The 18,197-nt window shown below is 33.7% G+C and overlaps 1 protein-coding gene across 4 annotated transcripts in view; it reads right to left on the bottom strand.

The window, feature by feature from the left end:
• LOC110461716 overlaps positions 1-18,197 on the bottom strand; it is a 74,399-nt gene that overhangs the window by 33,954 nt on the left and 22,248 nt on the right. For 2 of the 4 annotated variants that reach the window (XM_021515339.1, XM_021515338.1), the window contains exon 2: positions 3,296-4,380. In XM_021515339.1, the coding sequence (XP_021371014.1) occupies positions 3,296-4,303 (1,008 nt within the window). In that variant the 5' untranslated portion in view covers positions 4,304-4,380. Of the gene's footprint in view, positions 1-3,295; positions 4,381-16,222; positions 16,291-18,197 lie in introns of those variants that run through there. The other 2 variants (XM_021515340.1, XM_021515341.1) reach the window with 2 other exon arrangements.

Genomic DNA, 18,197 nt, shown 5'->3' with positions numbered 1-18,197 from the left:
AGCTGCATCACCCGTATTACGCCAGAGAGAATGTTTTGCGTCGTTCAAACTGCACCTACCGGGGATTTAACAACCTTTTCCCCATCTGTCATTGCTATCGTTTTCAATATCTCCTTGACGTTTGACGGATAACATTGAATTTGACCATTCCTAGAATCTAGAAACCCGCATGCCTGATCACTTGGCAACGGTATCATATTGACGTCATAGATACGTGGTCTTACCGATTTGCCCGACTATATCTACCGTTTTTGGTAATTCTTAGATTGTACAATGCACCTTATGTAAACTTACGTAACTTCGCATGAAGAAAACCCCAAAAAACTGTCGAACCTCGACATTCTAAGATTAGTCCCATTTAAGTCCGTGGAAGAACGGTTTATTCATAAAAGCTTTATATACTCTAAATAACATCAAAAACCTTTATTTAAAAATATCTGATTTTATTACGCATTGCTGTATCATATTATATTATTAATTACTACCTACGAACTAGGTTGTGATAAAGCGGTATATAAGAACCTCGAATTATTATTATTATTATTAAAACACTTGAGATGTTGTCATAAGTGAAATTCATTTCATAAGAAAACATGTCTTCAAATCTAGTTTAATTTAATAACATTCTCAACTTATGAAAATTAATTATTTTACTTTTACGATAAAGAGAAGTAACTCCTACGACCTGCATCTCCCTGACGGAGTTGTACGTTCGACTTAAGGATATATAACTTATCTTTATATCACCCTTTTTACTCACTTAATAGATTGAAACACAAAAAGAACACAGTGACAGTAATCTGTGTAAGTCTTAAGTGATATAGTAAAGTTTATGTGGAAGCACGGCATGGTCTGGTATGTAAGAGGTTCATACAAAACAAAATCACAAAATAATTAATAAATAAACTGAAACTATTTATATCTTATTGCCATACACAGATTGTCAATAACCGAAAGTTTGTTTTCATAAGCGTTTGTGAAATTCACAAAAACAGTATGTATGTTCTTTGCAATGTTCCAGTAAAGACTGGCATTTTATACGATTGTATGAATATCTTACATACGAATATACACCTGGTTTATTATGATTGAAGATAGGGTGTTATACTAGGATATCCCTTCTGGTCCCAGGTGTTTAATGCCAAATTATATTGTATTTTAATCTATATCCTAATATACCGTACTTTGTGTCAGGCGGCCTTGATTGTACAATACACGCGCTCATCATACATGTAAATCATGACTGGAACAAAGGTCGAACTCCAAACAATAACATACTGAGGATTTTGAAATAAGTTTAAGTAGATCTATTTCGCACCGAACATTTTAATATACTTGCACATTCTACATTTTCGGAATGCTTGAATGGCGAATTTGTGTCTTGTTTGTTGTAGAACAAATAACGATATTGTGGTACTAAGCTCCAGATTAATATTAAGTATATCATAATGGTGAGTACGGTTCAAGTATGTTCCCATTGTCACGACAGACTGGTCTTGGTAAAGTTCCAATGACCATTTGCTGAAGAGTATGACAAGGGGAGATAATCATTGGTTTTCATAATTATCATTAGTGATGTAAATAAGTAATCATTTCATCAGACATGAAACATGTATAGAACTTAAACCAGATTGTTGTTTTGGTTCAATTATAATTTATATTCGATTGACAGGACTAGTTTTTAATGGAATACTCTGTCTACCGGTTACTCATTTATATGTTCTATTGATTTCTTGGATAAACAAAATCATTCTTTTATTTCGATCAAATCACGGTCCAGTTTTTTTGGATTTTAAGTTTTAATATGTGTAACAATTTTAGCATGTTGAGTTTGCTGTAAATAGTGTAATTTTTTGCTATGCTTGACCATACTCAATATATTATCACACCGAAAAACCCCCACCCAAAACCGACATTATTTATGTTTTTGAATATGCTATTATTATCAGTTTCTCCATAGAAGGTGATTCGATGGTATTATCACAACTTACTGCTGTTCCAAGAAGCATTGAATAAGTCTTTACTACATACATGAATTCCTTATCTGTAATTTGTATTTATATGTCATTCACAAGTCTGTATAACCCTATAATATTTCGTCTTTGTTGTAAATCATAATAGTTTTTCGCGTGCACTGTTTGTATCGACTACCTCCCGTTAACATACTGTTACTACAATTGTGTAACACTTCTTTGAATGTTTCAGCATTTATTCATGTCTTATAAATCGGTTCAAGTTACCCTGATGTTACAGTGGAACTTCGTTAATTTGGTATTCGATAATCCGGAAAATAAAATCATGTGTGTGGATTAAAGGCGTTTCACTGCGTACACATGTGACGTCATACACACGTGATATCGTACACATATGAATTCTTAATAAATAATTTAAGTTTACCTTCAATCTTCTCATGCCGTACAAGATAATTTTATATTGAAATAAGAATTAGTTTATTAATTTCCTATTAAACTCGCGATCAGAACTAGTATAGATATTACTGACGATCCTGTGTCATGGTTCACTTCACGGCAAATACATTGTAGGTATACTTCTAAATGGTACTGATTATAAGGTATATATATATGGTTCATGACAAAATGCGTTTGTAACACTACGTTTTGCATAATAAATTAATTAAAACATGCATAGAGATACTGATCACACACAAAAATAAGCAAAGTATATCTAATTAGAACAAAAGGCAAAAATACGGTAAAAAAATAAAACCTAACATGCAAGTTATATAATTAGGTTGTTCAAGTTGTAAAATCCTAATTTTAAACATGAAAAGCATAACTTCGTTATGTGCAACTTTAACTTAAAATGACCCAATCTTCACAATGTTATATCATAACACTATTCCGTATGTCATTTTCCGTATTTTGTCCTTTATAAAGAAACTTTTTATAGTATGTTTTGAACAACCTATGTCACCCATTATATATATTTATCTATACACCAGAACATCCGTATAGCGAACCCTAAGCCATTAACAAATATTATTTTATAATAATTCATTATTTTTAGAATGATTGGTGTGAGTTATGGGGATTGGAAGATGGAGCGAGTGCTAATGAAAAGGGAAATAACTTTGTAAAATGTTATATATCGATGTGCAAAGGGAAGGGGTTGTCTGCTATGTACCAAAGCTAACAGATAGGTTCGCTATATCTATGTTCATTGTTGGTGTCTCTGATTTTGTATTAAACATGCAAGAACACACGCTATATATATAGATATGTAAAGCATTCTACCATAAGGGTGATTTTCTACACGAGCCTGTGTAGTCACTCACCCTTTGGAGGTGGGTTGGCAAGCTGTTAGATGGCTCGGTATACCATTCCGTGTTAGTGGGAATATGCATATCAGCAACCGGCATTAGTATGATACTGGATATGGAGCGTTCGCTGGCCTTCTTGTGAAGATTTGCACCATAACGCTTGTAGCTGTCACTTACTATTCTGTAATAATCAAGCGTTTGACTTTGACTTGACCTAGGAGTCGGAGTCATGGAACCGGAAGAGGAATAATTATCGTATGACTTCCGGTCGTCATGGGTGACCCATCCTTTTCTATTCCTGTCATCGGATTTGTTAATCGGCATTCCTGTTTCGTCCGGAATTGTCCAAAAATCAGAATCACTATAATTTTCTGAATCCGAATCACTATCTTCGTCACTTCCGGTTGCTGTGCTACGTTTACTTACACTTCTATCACTTCTTAATCTAGATGAACTCTTTCGTTTATGAGAATTTCTACTATACTGTTTCCTATTATGGTTACAATCTCCGTAAAAGCTATCGTCATCATCCTCAATCTCATCGTCTCCCATTCGACTACTTGGAACATTTTCATCAAAATCTCCTTCTGTACCTAAACTACGGGTTGCACGTAAATATCTAACCAATCTATCCTCTGCCACAAAAGAGTCGCCACTCTCCTTCAATTTGTGTGTTTTCCGACGATCACCTAGACGACATGAATGTGGCCTGGATTTATGCACGGTATTTTGGTCTGAATACACAGTTTCGTTAGAATCGTTAGATTCTTCGCCATCATCTCGAATGTTCCTATCGCTGTTAGACCTCGAACAGTCCGTGCTTTGTCCATGTGGTATTTCATTTTCTACAATTCCAGAATCCCTAGAAATGCAGGGTCGAAGTTTGCCCGGGACGCTCGGGAGATGCTGGTCTGGTACCGCCCGTAAGGACGGTTCACTACCACGATCTCTTACTTTGCGTACGCTGTTAGCTATGACCACCGACCTGTTGCTTGAACATGCGGAACTGAACCCCGATCCCATTTCTTATTTGTTTCAGTTGGCAGGAAGAAATTAGCGCAGGCCAGACTCCGACATGGCATCATCTATCTCTCGTCTGCCTGGAAAAATAAATACAGTACAATAGAAACATTATTAACATTATTAACATATAAAGTGAAATTGGATATAAAAAGGACACAGCAGAAAGAATACACCAAAATAAATCCAGCAAGAGTCAATCGACCAATCCATCTTACACTGTTCATTTTAAGCAGTAAAGTCAATATATCTAATCCCGTATTTTTTATAAGTAAAAGTATAAAATCCATTAATATTTGCATTTTGTTTCTATTTGTGTCTCACCAACAAACGCGTATACTTCAGCTAGTTATAGCGTTTACAGTACATACCTCCATAACAAAGCAGTGTCCAAACAATTTTATATGTGTAACTGTGTAAGTTATCAGAACATAGAATCCTACAAATTGTGGAATCTAACTAGACCAGGTTTTATCAAATCGTCTGGTGAAATACGAATGAAGGGAGAGAATCAACGATAATATTCATCCAGAAGGCGATAAGAAGGAAAGTATTGTTCAAATTTAAGAGAAGCATTCAACTGAATTGTATTGGGTCTGATAAGACTTTGGCAGAATCTGGACTTACGCCAGCTATGTAACAAATACAGTTCAAATATCGGTGTTATTTCTTCAAGCAAGACAAAACTACCTAAGGTCTGGTTGATCAATCATTTATAAAATGTCAAACTTTACATCAAGCCGTATAAAGCTATTCTTTAAAATCATAATCCAAAAAGATGAATAGATATCGATTGAAATATTTAATTAGCTGTAGAGTTTATGGTTTATTTATGATACGCGACTTAATTCCTTGCCCGTTCCCGGGGATAGTCCCCTTCATGGTACACCTTTAGGAGACATAGCGTACCACAATGAGAGGAACTCGATCAGCTGGTAATTCAATATCTGTCTCATCGTTTCATGTACTTTGAACGAAACGTTTGTAGATTGTATTGCATGTAACCGACGATTGGGATATATATCGTGATATACATCGCAGGCAAACAAAAACTCTTCCAATGAGAATAAAAAAAACTTAATTGTCAACAAAATCGTAATTCGAGCTCAATTTTGAGACAACTAGGGCAATTTGTGAACAAAGCATTTTTTTTTATAAAGACTCTTGAAAAATGACAAGGAGAAAAGACCAGGTGTTCCGGAGGGGATAAGCGAACTCTGCTTCATTGACGACTAGACATCTGCCATAGAAAACAGTACCACATCGTTTACATACAACAATGCATTCCGAAATTTAAATCGAAAGAAGAGGGGAAAGATTGACCTGATCAAACACATACTTGAAACCGTCTGATCCAGAAGAGCAATCGTTTTCATCAACACAGGTGGCATCCTAAATGCACTTTGTGCAGTGTCGGAATTACTGATATAAAAGATAAAGACTTTTTCATGTATTTCTTTACATCAGTTTTGTTTGAGAGCGAATATATATGATTATTAGCTTTATTGTATTTACTTATAGAACATTAATGTCGAGAATTTATTCATGGAACATCATTGTGGTTTTCGCAAGAAATGCATTGATAATATACAAATCTAATAATGAGAAATTGTTAGATAAAGTGTTAAAATGCATATAAATATGTCTTTTTGTCAATTTTCCACATGAAGCATTCATAAAAGTGCACGAAGAAACGTCAGTAAACATCAGCCACGACACATGTTCGTGCCGTACTACCATACTCAAGGAAACGTTAGGATTATGTGTTCAATCATTAATGCATCAATTACACTACACACGAAAGATCACCGTGTAGGATACATAGTGTGAGTAAATAAAGAGAGGAAAGATGGATGTGTGTTGATGCAAAGAGAGAGGGAAGAAATGTATGTGTGTTGATACAAAGAAAGAGGAGGGAAACGTATGTGTGTTGATGTAAAGAGAGAGAGATAGAGAAGAGAAACGTATATGTGTGATGATGCAAAGAAAGAGGAGAGAAACGTATGTGTTTTAATACAAAGAGAGAGGAGAGAACCGTATGTGTGTTTATACAAGGAGAGAGGAGAGAAACGTATGTGTTTTAATACAAAGAGAGAGGAGAGAAACGTATGTGATTTAATACAAAGAGAGAGGAGAGAAACGTGTGTGTGTTGATACAAAGAGAGAGGAGAGAAACGTATGTGTTTTAATACAAAGAGAGAGGAGAGAACCGTATGTGTGTTGATACAAAGAGGGAGGAGAGAAATGTATGTGTTGATACAAAGAGAGAAGAAACATATGTGTGTTGATACAAAGAGTGAAGAAACGTATGTGTGTTGATACAAAGAGAGAGGAGAGAAACGTATGTGTGGTGATACAAAGAGAGAGGAAACGTATGTGTGTTGATACAAAGAGAGAGGAGAGAAACGTGTGTTCCAGAATGCAAAGAGAAAGGACCCAAGGGTATGTGGAATCATTTGGATGATTACAAAAGAACAGAGAAATTTTAGTGTTAGACGATGAACGGTCTCATAAATGATGCTTCAGAGAAACAGAAAACAAAACTGTTTGGAAGGATACAATGAGTACGGTCAGCCAAGTTTAGGCATACTGTCTTTTGAAAAAAGGACGTTTGCTATTTTACAGACATAAATTAAAGGTATTAAAGATCTTATACATGAAAATCCAATAAAGCGGTGACCAGTTTTTACTATCTTTTTATACCCCATGATAGGCATTTACAAGTAAGGTCCTATTTCAAACTTCTAGACTCCTTTGATCCTAGTCATTTGATCTATCTATATCTATATATCTTTATGTTCAATTTGGAAGACGATATTATCTACGTTTGAATAATGAATTTCGTGCTAATCTCAAAAACGATTTTTTTTCATTGTATTTTAACAGCAGGTCAACCAAGAATAGGAAACAAAATTAAGGAAAGAATTCGGTGAAAAGGATCAGATCAAACTGGGTGATAGTTTCCCTTTCCAATGTATGAACACTTAGCGTCCTTGTGTGGTTACTTTGAATGCCAACAGTTGAAATGTAAAGAAGGACATCAACATTTCTCCATGTTACCCACACCTGGCCTAATCCTGACCTTTGACTTTCCTGTAGATCATATACACCTGCTATTTACAAGGACAGATCCACATGGTAATTATATGTCAAAACATTTACTGTAGTAAATAACCTATTTATATGTTTAAAATATATTTATGTCAAATCCAAGAGACGAATAGCACGTTTTTTTTATGAAATACGTCATTTTCCATATAAAACGTCGTTAAGCGTTTAACAAGAAAAAGGTCACGACCATGAATTGTGGACGTTTATAGATACTTCATATTTCGGCGAGAGCTTCATAGTTTTGACTCGAGTGGTAAACACAATTACACGTTTTAAATGATGCAGGTGCTTGATGATTAATTAAGTCTAAACAGCATATTAACACAATAAATCAAATACGGCCACATGGTAGAAAATGGATAAAAAGAGATATGTAAGCCAAACGAGACATAGAAGTACAAAAGTTATATAAAAAAATTAGAACGGAAACTTTTCTCTAGGGATTTGAGACTACCATTTTCACTGACATTGTTAACCTTGATACAAAGATAACACGTGACATTGTTAACCTTATTACAAAGCTAACACGTGACATTGTTAACCTTAATAAAAGATAACACGTGACATTGTTAACCTTAATACAAAGATAACACGCGGCATTGTTAACCTAAATACAAATATAACACGTGACATTGTTAAACTTAATACAAAGATAACACGTGACATTGTTAACATTAATACAAAGATAACACGTGACATTGTTAACCTAAATACAAATATAACACGTGACATTGTTAACCTTAATACAAAGATAACTCGTGACATTGTTAACCTTAATACAAAGATAACACGTGACATTATTAACCTTAATACAAAGCTAACACGTGACATTGTTAACCTTAATAAAAGATAACACGTGACATTGTTAACCTTAATACAAAGATAACACGTGACATTGTTAACCTTAATACAAAGACAACACGTGACATTGTTAACCTTAATACAAAGACATCTCCTAATACATGTACAATCATCGGTTATTCCATTTATAGTGAGGTCACATACGTCTGTCAAATAATGTGGTAATGGCGATGAGTCAAGTCTGTCTGTTGAGTCAATAAGTGTCTGACTGGATTATGTATTGACTGATGGATTCGCTTTAATCTCCACTTATTAATATCACTGCTAAAATCACAGATGACATTTCTACACACATGGAATATTCCGTCCGGACAATGCACTTCCTGACCTCTAAACGACGGATTCAGCAACCTTAAGATATATTGCAACTAACAAATACTCTCTAAATACATGTGAAAATGATGCTAGTTAAACTGGGGTAGGCATTTTTGACCCAAATTATAGATTTATCTTATAATGGGCAGATTTATAGAAATATGGTTTAACAAATATTATTATGTGTATTTTGACGTACTGTACACAGCTGAGGTATGATTAGCGCCCCAACAGGGGTGTATCTAGAGTTTAGACATGCTGCAATTAAGGCTTGTTAAATCAATGATGTTTTTGTGTTTACCAACCAATGTACCACCTCCATCACAGGGGACATGGATCCCAGACAAACAGTAAAAATGGTCTGTGTGAAGTTCCAATGTTTAACAAATTGACGAAATGCATGCATCATAACTGTTCGTCAACATTTCAGTCATTACATTCATGTTTACTGTCTGCAAAAATTGTTATCACGACCTGAAAGCACATGTTATTAAGTATCTGAGACCTTAACAGGTTTTTCCTGTTCAGTATTTAAAGGACACTCGTACCAAATAAATTACGGCTTAGATTACAAAATACACTAATCAATTTCGTAAGAGCGATATTAACCCTCCTAGTGTCTGACTGAGTAACATGTCTTTATCAATAGCACTTGTCGCCGCTCCCATAAACCTTTCACCACTATAAACCATAATGGACTCATCCAAATAAATGTATGGTAAAGTCTATCGAAGTCACCTGGGGGTGATAGGGTTAAGGCAGAGACTACGCGACTGTTCTTGACATTTGATATGTCATTGTAACTCAAAAAGGGTGCTCACATGTATTTAATTGGGGCATTTCGACAGGAACTTTACACTTACAAAGATATAGCTTCTGTCAGTTGATAATTAAAAAGTGATCTTTTTTTATTTAACGATTTTTTTTTTATCATTTTTATTAAAATTGAAACAAATTACCACACTAGAATTACCAAAGATAAGGTCATGTCATTTTGTATTATTTTAAATACATCCTCAAAACAATGAAAGAGAACTAAGCAATCTGTAAGGGAAAGCATGTCATCCATTACATGTGGCACCCATCATGATGTCGTCTGTTAAATAAGGGGAAGAATGAAGGTCACAACAACCCAAAGCTTTAATCATTTCAGGCACTGAAACAGTTAATAATCAGTTCATGATCACGACAGTTTTCATCGTAGGTTGAAAGCTCTCTGATGGGAAACCAAGTGTTTATTGTATTTGTTTTAACTTTTGGTTATAAGGACCATTTTCTTCCAGAACTCTCGAGTCAGGTAAAAGAGGATTCATTGTGGAGAAGTATATTTCATTAACTGTGAGAGAATTGATGGCTGTCTTCCTGTTAATAAACTAGTGACTTAATTAATGTTTACACATGTAAATGCAACCCTATTTTGTCATCGCTTTTCAATTCTTGTGATTAAAGTTATTGTAGTAGGGTTTATATCTGAAGTGATGTCCATATTGAAATTGTTATTTTGTACTTGAATAAACAAAGGAGTGGGACCAAAAACAAGACTCCTGTCAGAATAGTGTCAATGAATTTATACAAAAGCTTAAAGTACAACACGCTGATTAAGCGTTCTGCTTTTGATTTTGGTCAATAGAACAATGCACCATATAGCGAAAATAATGTCATAAACCACTGCAATTTTGAAACACAGTTAATTAGAAGTTAATATATTCTGCCGTATCCTGTTAATAGATTCGAGACACAATTGTAGCTGGACTTGGATCGATGCCAGAAACTCGATAACATCAACTATCCGGGTATCATGTTTTGCCGAAGTAACTATACTTTTAATTTAGATTGGACACTATAGATTCCAGTCAATTACCTTATTAACGTTATTAACTGTTTAACATTATTACTGAAATTGATGCATGACTTAAGACTTCAGTATATTCGAAGATTGATGTCCTATCAAACACTACCCACACAGTTTGTTGATATAGTCAGAACAAAATCGCTTACATAGATACCAAATACTATAGTTCAAATTAGGTGAATATATTCAACAGGCAAAATTCATTTTACTAATTTGTAATGTACCTCTTTACATCTAAAGTTCCAGGTATCAGATATGATACTAAATTATAATAAGAATTGAAACATTCCAATGCATTTAATACAATGATCCTTTTATTCATATGCGGGATGAAATTGAACATATTATTTATTATGATTAAAACAACATTTTGTTGACCTGCCCTGTGCCGCTTTGTATAATGTGATGCTTATCTTTTATTTAAAAATAGAGATCGAAAGTGCAAAAGCTCTTTCTGCTTTGCAGTGATATTTCTTTAACACATTGATACCAGATTTCACTATTACAGTGTGCTGTGCTAAGCAGACAGACAATAGCCTTAAAACTAAATGGCAGGTAAAAGAATAGAGAGTGTACAAAACAAAGGTAGTAGGTATAACAAAATATTAATGTTTCTCTTCAACACTAATGCGAGTCAAACTGATGTTGATAAGACATCGATAAATACCGCTGTGTGGTAGGCGATGACATTTTAAAATGACATGGAGTTATCTCCCGCTACGATACGGATATATGTAGGGGTCGCTGAGGTGGTCGTGTAATCTATACCGAATAAAGAGTCCAACAGGTATTGGATAGCAAACAGTATTGTCACAAAAGACTTAGAGTATGATGACATTTAAAGATAATTCCAATTAATTGATTACCGTATATGATATCAATTGGAATTTAGACAGTTGTGGGTCATTCGTGATAAGGAATAAAGACCCATATTGATATTCTCTATACAGTTAAAGCTAGCGAGACTAGACAACTCTATAAATCACCTTTAACTTACATACCTTATCAAAACGCACAATGCGCAATCAATGACATCACTGTTTTTGTTTTTAATTATTAATTGATATATTATCAGTCATATATTTGTTCAGTATTGGTTATTTCGTAGCAAGTTGGTATGCAGTGTTGACATTCTACTGCTCAATCTATTATATGTACATATAACCATTGAAAGACAAAAGACAGCTTCACTTCGATCATCAAACACAAGTATTTTAGCAAATTGTTATGGGATGTGGCGATTTGGTTTGATTTGCTTTTGTTTGACGTTCTATCAACAATTATGGTCGTTTAAGGGTGTGGAATCCTTTTTTCTTTTCTTTTTTTTTCTTTTCTTGAAAAAATGCTTTTCTTATTTAAATAGAAGCTTACATGTTATTTTATCGATATCGAGATAAGTTGAACATTGAGCTTAATGTATAATTAATATATTCAGAATAAACATGTTGAACTGAAATACATGTACGTTGATTACAATACACATACCTTATGTTTCGTATACACATGTTCTGCAGTCTTACTTATATGAACTTGAAAACTTTCATAATTGACCATCAACTTTATTTTTGAAACATATAGATCGTCAATACACATTATTTTAACTCCTACGTGCCAACATTTGACCAGTGATCAGAGTCTATATGTACACAATCTACTGAAGGTATACTACAAGCCTGCCACCATTAGCCTCGAGCATGTGGTCAAATATAAATGCTAATCTATAATCCCAGATCATTTTCATATTATCATTAAAGTACAGTTTCCAATACAATGCCAACACATGTATTTAATACTAACATTTTCAAATAAACGATTTAGAATTTTTTGTCCACTCTTAATTAAACAAATATCTACATTCCAAGTGTTTTCAAGCACCTACAAATATTGACAATGTTCCATTTAACTTTTTTGGCCATGATATCAACACATATCCGTGGACGTCATATGTACTTCAGGGAGGATTGTCTAACTAAAAGACACAAAGATTGAGACTAATATTGCAGGAGAAGATGATAAAAAGGTTTGGAAAACATCCAATCAATAACTGTCCATTAAAGACGCCAATGCATCCTCATCATTATTAACACAATTTTCACGATTGTCACATTAATAGAAACTATTGTGTAATTGAACATTCAGAACATATTATTCTTCAATAGGGCTGAAATAAACATTTACCAGAAACAATCACCAGACTTACTTCAGAGTTATCAAAGATACAAGTATCTTATTTCGATTTGTGGAATTAAGGGTGAGTTATCAGACAAGTCAGTAATATATTGCGTTGGATGATTCTTATTAGAGACGATACGCGACATAAATCGATATTTCATGACATGAATTGAAGCTTAGGTTAGTGTATGCTTACTTATGCAGACTCTTATTTCCGAGGATGGTTTTTTTTGCAATGGTTTATTTCGCAACCAATCGATTGATGCAAGCTTATACTGGAATATGCTTATTAGACAAAAAGGATCAATTACATAACATCTACCCCTTTTAGAATCCTTTTTAACTAAATATTTTGTATTTTTGGGGAAATTTAATTTCGATTTGCAATCGTTTCTTCTTATGGGAACATAAATCACTCAACTTATTAGTGAATTACACTATCCACCAAGGTAATTATGCGTAATAGTTGAAATTAAAACATTGTATAACAGAACCATGGTACCTAGTACCCAGAGGCCTTGGTTGTGACGGCAATTTACTTGAAATGCAATATATTTTAACATTATAAAAACACGTTTTTTTAATTTACAAAATGATAATGGAAATATTTTCTGCTCCAGTAAATTCTTTTTAATCATTCAATTGTTCATATATTATTGAATGAAACATAAACCAACAAAATGTATAAATCATTCTCCATTTAAGCGTTCACCTTTACTAATTTGTAAGTGTCATGACCCCCTTCGGTTGTACTATGCGTCCCTTGATAACCTTATACAATATAATCGCAGGAGTTTTTTTTATCATATGTTTGAATGACGTCAACTCGATTTATAAAGAACCCATTTGATAAGCACTACTTAAAACTACTCTTTTTTAGGAATTCCATTTCGATTGCATGTGCATTATATCGCAACAAAAGCATAGGTACTTGTACATGTAACACGCTTCAATGCGTTTCAATGAGCTTCAATGAAAAAAATTATCAATTGACGTTTATGTATGAAAAAATAAATATTCGGTAAACGATGAAAACGTCAAAATCTGATATAACAGTTTACTGTCCATTTTTTTTCAACTTGACTTCTTCGGAATAATTAGAACCTTATATTAAGTCACGTGTTTGTAATTTGAAAGGTTTGATCACACATGTCAAGCTATGTGTGACGTCATAGACCTCACATCTCCGCCCATGTTAAGGGCGTGCATCAGTTAGGTAATCGACATAGTCACACACTGATATATGCTTACATTTTTACTGAGCATGGACTCTATATTTCCATCAACTTTCCAATTGGTGCATGAATACGTCAGGAAAGAAGTAAGAAAAGTAGCCCAATTAATAGATTGTTTTCAAAATAAGTTTTAGACGTTTATAATTGAAATAAGCATGTTTTTATATGATATATTGTTTAAATGTTGTCAGAACACGTTACAGTTATTTGTCTTAATCGGGCGACGTCTAGCAGATGACGTCACACGCTTCTGAACCTTCAATGTTATCAGACTTGCACAAGTCCGATATCTTTTATATTCTCAATAAATTATCAAAATTGCAAAAAATAAACATTGATAAAATAAAAAGGCCTTAAGACAAAATTTATATAAACTGCTTCAGAGTTCATAAAAGTTTTCTCAAAACCCATTGAGGTTTATACCAAGATTCAGTCCTTAATAATGGCCAGTTAACAGTATATCATGGTAAGAGAACACAGTTATTGTGTACAAATATAGAGTGTCTCATCTGAACTGTTCTCAGCAGGGTCTGTGTGCTCACTTGTCATTAGGTTCCTGTGTCAATAGATATAATATCATGCACCTGAATTGATTTTCAAATTAAAACGTATTTCACATGGAACATTTCTTACTCAGTAGACTTTATTAAAACCTGTTATATAGTGAATCGGATCAGTGGACATATATATGGAAATTGGTCTTCGTGACCGTGCTTTTGAATGGTTTGTGAATAAAAATACATCAAGGAAATAGTTCAGATATAAATTCCCATAGGAAAACTGCTGTTTATTACCTGTGCCCGACATATCAAACATGAATTAGTAGCTAAAGCAAAGCTTTGTAAAACAGAAACTATAGCCAACGGTACGGTATTATGTGGCAAATTTATCCAAATTATGGTTTTATATTTAACAATTAAAAGACATATGGATTGCAAAATCAAAGACTTCGTTCTATTTAAATATGAGCTATGTTCATTTCCGTTTTAAAAACGACACTTACATTAGTCGATTTGAATTAAAAAGCATTTCTTGTTAAGCCAACGACTATCTATCGATACTTACGATATGTGATACAAAGGCATGATTGTCTGGTTTCTTTCGAAAAGAAAATCACAAAAACTTTGTCCCATACTTTTTTTTCGGTAGATACTATCTTGAATTAATTTCTGACTGCTACTTAGAAATGCCAATTTAAAGTAATATCTCAAACCAACGTATGTAGATTAGATATAATGTCATACTATGTACATTTGATAACTTATGACATAATGTAGTCTTAAAAGTCCATGTTAAGATGCATGCAAATTGGCTGTAGATTGTTTAAGTTAAGTTATATTTACTGCAGATCATTTTGATTAAAAACTGTTCACTCCGTCTTTGATTGTCGACGACCAATACTGTCCCAAATTTGACAGGGGACATATGGCTATACCTTTGGGGTTTTGTATTTTTTGGTTTCACGATGTCTTTTTATTTCTGTTGGGTCTCTTGTAATATTTTGAATCGGTTTTGAGCTTGAATATTATCCAATGTAAACATGGTACTACATATTTTCAGTAAGCAATTAGTAAAATCTTAACATAAGGTATTTCCTCTGCTAGTGTTTTTACACTTTTTCTTCTCTCAGAATTAAAACGGATGGAGGTAGACCGTTAATTGTGTGTCAAGTTCATTGCTAGATATGAAACTGTTTCAAATATTGTAGTGTCTGCATGGAAGGTGACATTTGATCACAGGTTTTTTTAACATTTCATCAACAACAACAACACTAACTAACTAAATAAACATAAACGTGAATCATAGTGACAATAATGACACGATAACACACAAGCTCAAAATGTAAGTATCAAATCGTTAATACCAGGACAATAGGTAAAAATGTATATACAAGGACGTCAACAAACAAGAAAAAGATGTTAACTCAAAATGTATATAACACAATAACAACACAAAAGGACAAATGCATACTCAAAATGTACATAAGACTGCGTCAACACGACATGTCAGCTTCAATACGAAAACTAATGCCAATTAAATATTAAACACTCGGAGATGATAATCTAAGTCAGCAAATGTTTAAGTCTAAACACTGTTGCTACATGTTTAACCTAAACACATCATGTAAGCTTCAATCAAGTTTATGTCAACACCTTAGACATTTAGTATTTAGTTATATCTTCTCTAACTATTACATTATAATGGAAGCATGGCGACATTGGAGTGATAATTTTCGATGTCAAATCACATACGTTGTAGTTTAACATAAATAATTATGAAACTATCAGTGAGTTTTACTTAACACAGCACAGACCACACGATTTGCGAAAGCATATGTATTCTGATCAAAATCTCAGGGGCAGATTAGTGACTTACCTTAATGAATGAAATACGTGTAGCTGTCAGTCCTACAACCAGTTCAGAAAGTGCAACACTGCGATGTGAATACTATCAGTATAGATCCGTTTTCTGGCACAAACAATAATTATTTAGCAAATTGATTGTCCATTTGGGCATATAAGTGGTCAAACATGACCTTGTTATGGTTTATGTGTTGAACAATCGACTTCTTACAAGCTTTGCTTGAGCTGGATTATGAATCGTGACTTTGCAGTGACATAAACAAACCACAGGGCCAAACGGTCCTTCAAAACTAATATCGATGATAATTCTTTAAACGTCATTCCGAGAGTTCAAAATACATATCATGTGTTAGAGTGAGAGCACGTGGGACACTGTGATGCGTTCGTGTCAATTACGGATTAGACAAAGGTTACCCCCCTGAAGCAAGGGTGGCATTTCTTGCCGACTATTCTACACTACTTAATATTTAAACATATGCGTCTGTCGAATCAAGGGATTTGAAAACAATTACCGATTTCTCGCAATACCTTTGGGTAAGCATCTGTATTGAAACCACATACAAACTGTATAGTATTAAAAGGCACTACCCTTCAATCAAATATAAAAAGAAATGCTTGCTATGTCTAAGCATCTCGCACTATAATAAAATGTGTTTAATTAAATCTCTTCTAATGTATTGAATCATATGCAATTTTACCAGATGACATTTTTTTTTCTTTCTGAAGATTTGTTTTATGTCAGATTTTCAATTATCTGGATGAATGAGGCACGTTTTTAGTGATGACCTCAAGGAGACCTATGTGTATAGTACCCGAACTGGTACACAGTTGGGCATTGTCAGGAGGCGTGACGTTAAATTGACAATTGTTTGTACATAACCTGGCTATCATAAGCTAATAATAGGTGATAAGTGTGGACTTTGCCAATAAGATGCCAGTTGAACAATAAGGAGCTGAGCACGTCACACAGGCAACATGTCGGTAACGTGATATTGTAGGTTGGAAACGCTAGTCAGTGTATTGGTTAAACAATACTCAGATCAAATCATTAAACGTATATTCATATTATCGAAAGCGCTCGAAATAACATGGTTAAATGTATACCAACACCATCAGGAGGACATCACGAACCAATATATTGATCAACTTAGATCAAGTTAGATCATTTATTTCGCAAACATTTTTCACATCAATTGGAACTTAATTATACCAAGCTCTCTATTCCAGATCCATTTTAATGGTCAACGAATGTAAAATATATCGTGAATTCTGAATTACATTCAGATCATCTTCTACAAAGATATACACGAAACTCAGTGCTGACAAAATCGAGAATGTTCAACCATATTTTTTTTATAATTTTTCAAAGCTTATATCAATATCATTAACTATGAAACTGATTATGCTATTACTGGGATATCCACACATCTGAGACGGTGAAAAATTGGATCTTAGTAGATTGAACGCCCTCAACATCAGAAAAAATTAATTTTTGCACAATTGCCTTGCATTAAAATTCAATGCAAAAGTAATCACATCACGAAACTTTGGCCTAAATCCTAATAAGTCAGGTCAGGCATCATTTCACATAAATGGTAATTGCATAGTGTGATACCAATATTGCTACCTAAACATTCAATTAAGACATGAATAGGGACGAACACATAATCTGGAAAGTTTTATACGCTAGACATTTAAAGAGACAATTATCAACATAATGTCTCGGTGAGCTATAACGCTAGATGACTAATTCATGGTTTTTCTTTATAATGTATATACATAAACATTATCCTAAATTATTTACCACTTTTTATCAACACTATATAACATCTCACAAATAACGTGTAGTATTTGCTCATTTCCTTCCACGAGATGGTACCTCTCTTTGATGTCTCGTATTCACGAGTTGAGTTTAAAGGTAGATTAGATACATTATTTAGATACGTAGGTGTGAATTTACATAAATTAAGATCGAGGTGATATATTGA

Source organism: Mizuhopecten yessoensis, unplaced genomic scaffold, assembly GCF_002113885.1.
Source record: "Mizuhopecten yessoensis strain PY_sf001 unplaced genomic scaffold, ASM211388v2 scaffold10651, whole genome shotgun sequence".
Taxonomy (NCBI): Eukaryota; Metazoa; Mollusca; class Bivalvia; order Pectinida; family Pectinidae; genus Mizuhopecten; species Mizuhopecten yessoensis.
The sequence above is the reverse complement of the archived record's forward strand: the minus strand, read 5'-3'. Positions and strand labels throughout refer to the sequence as shown.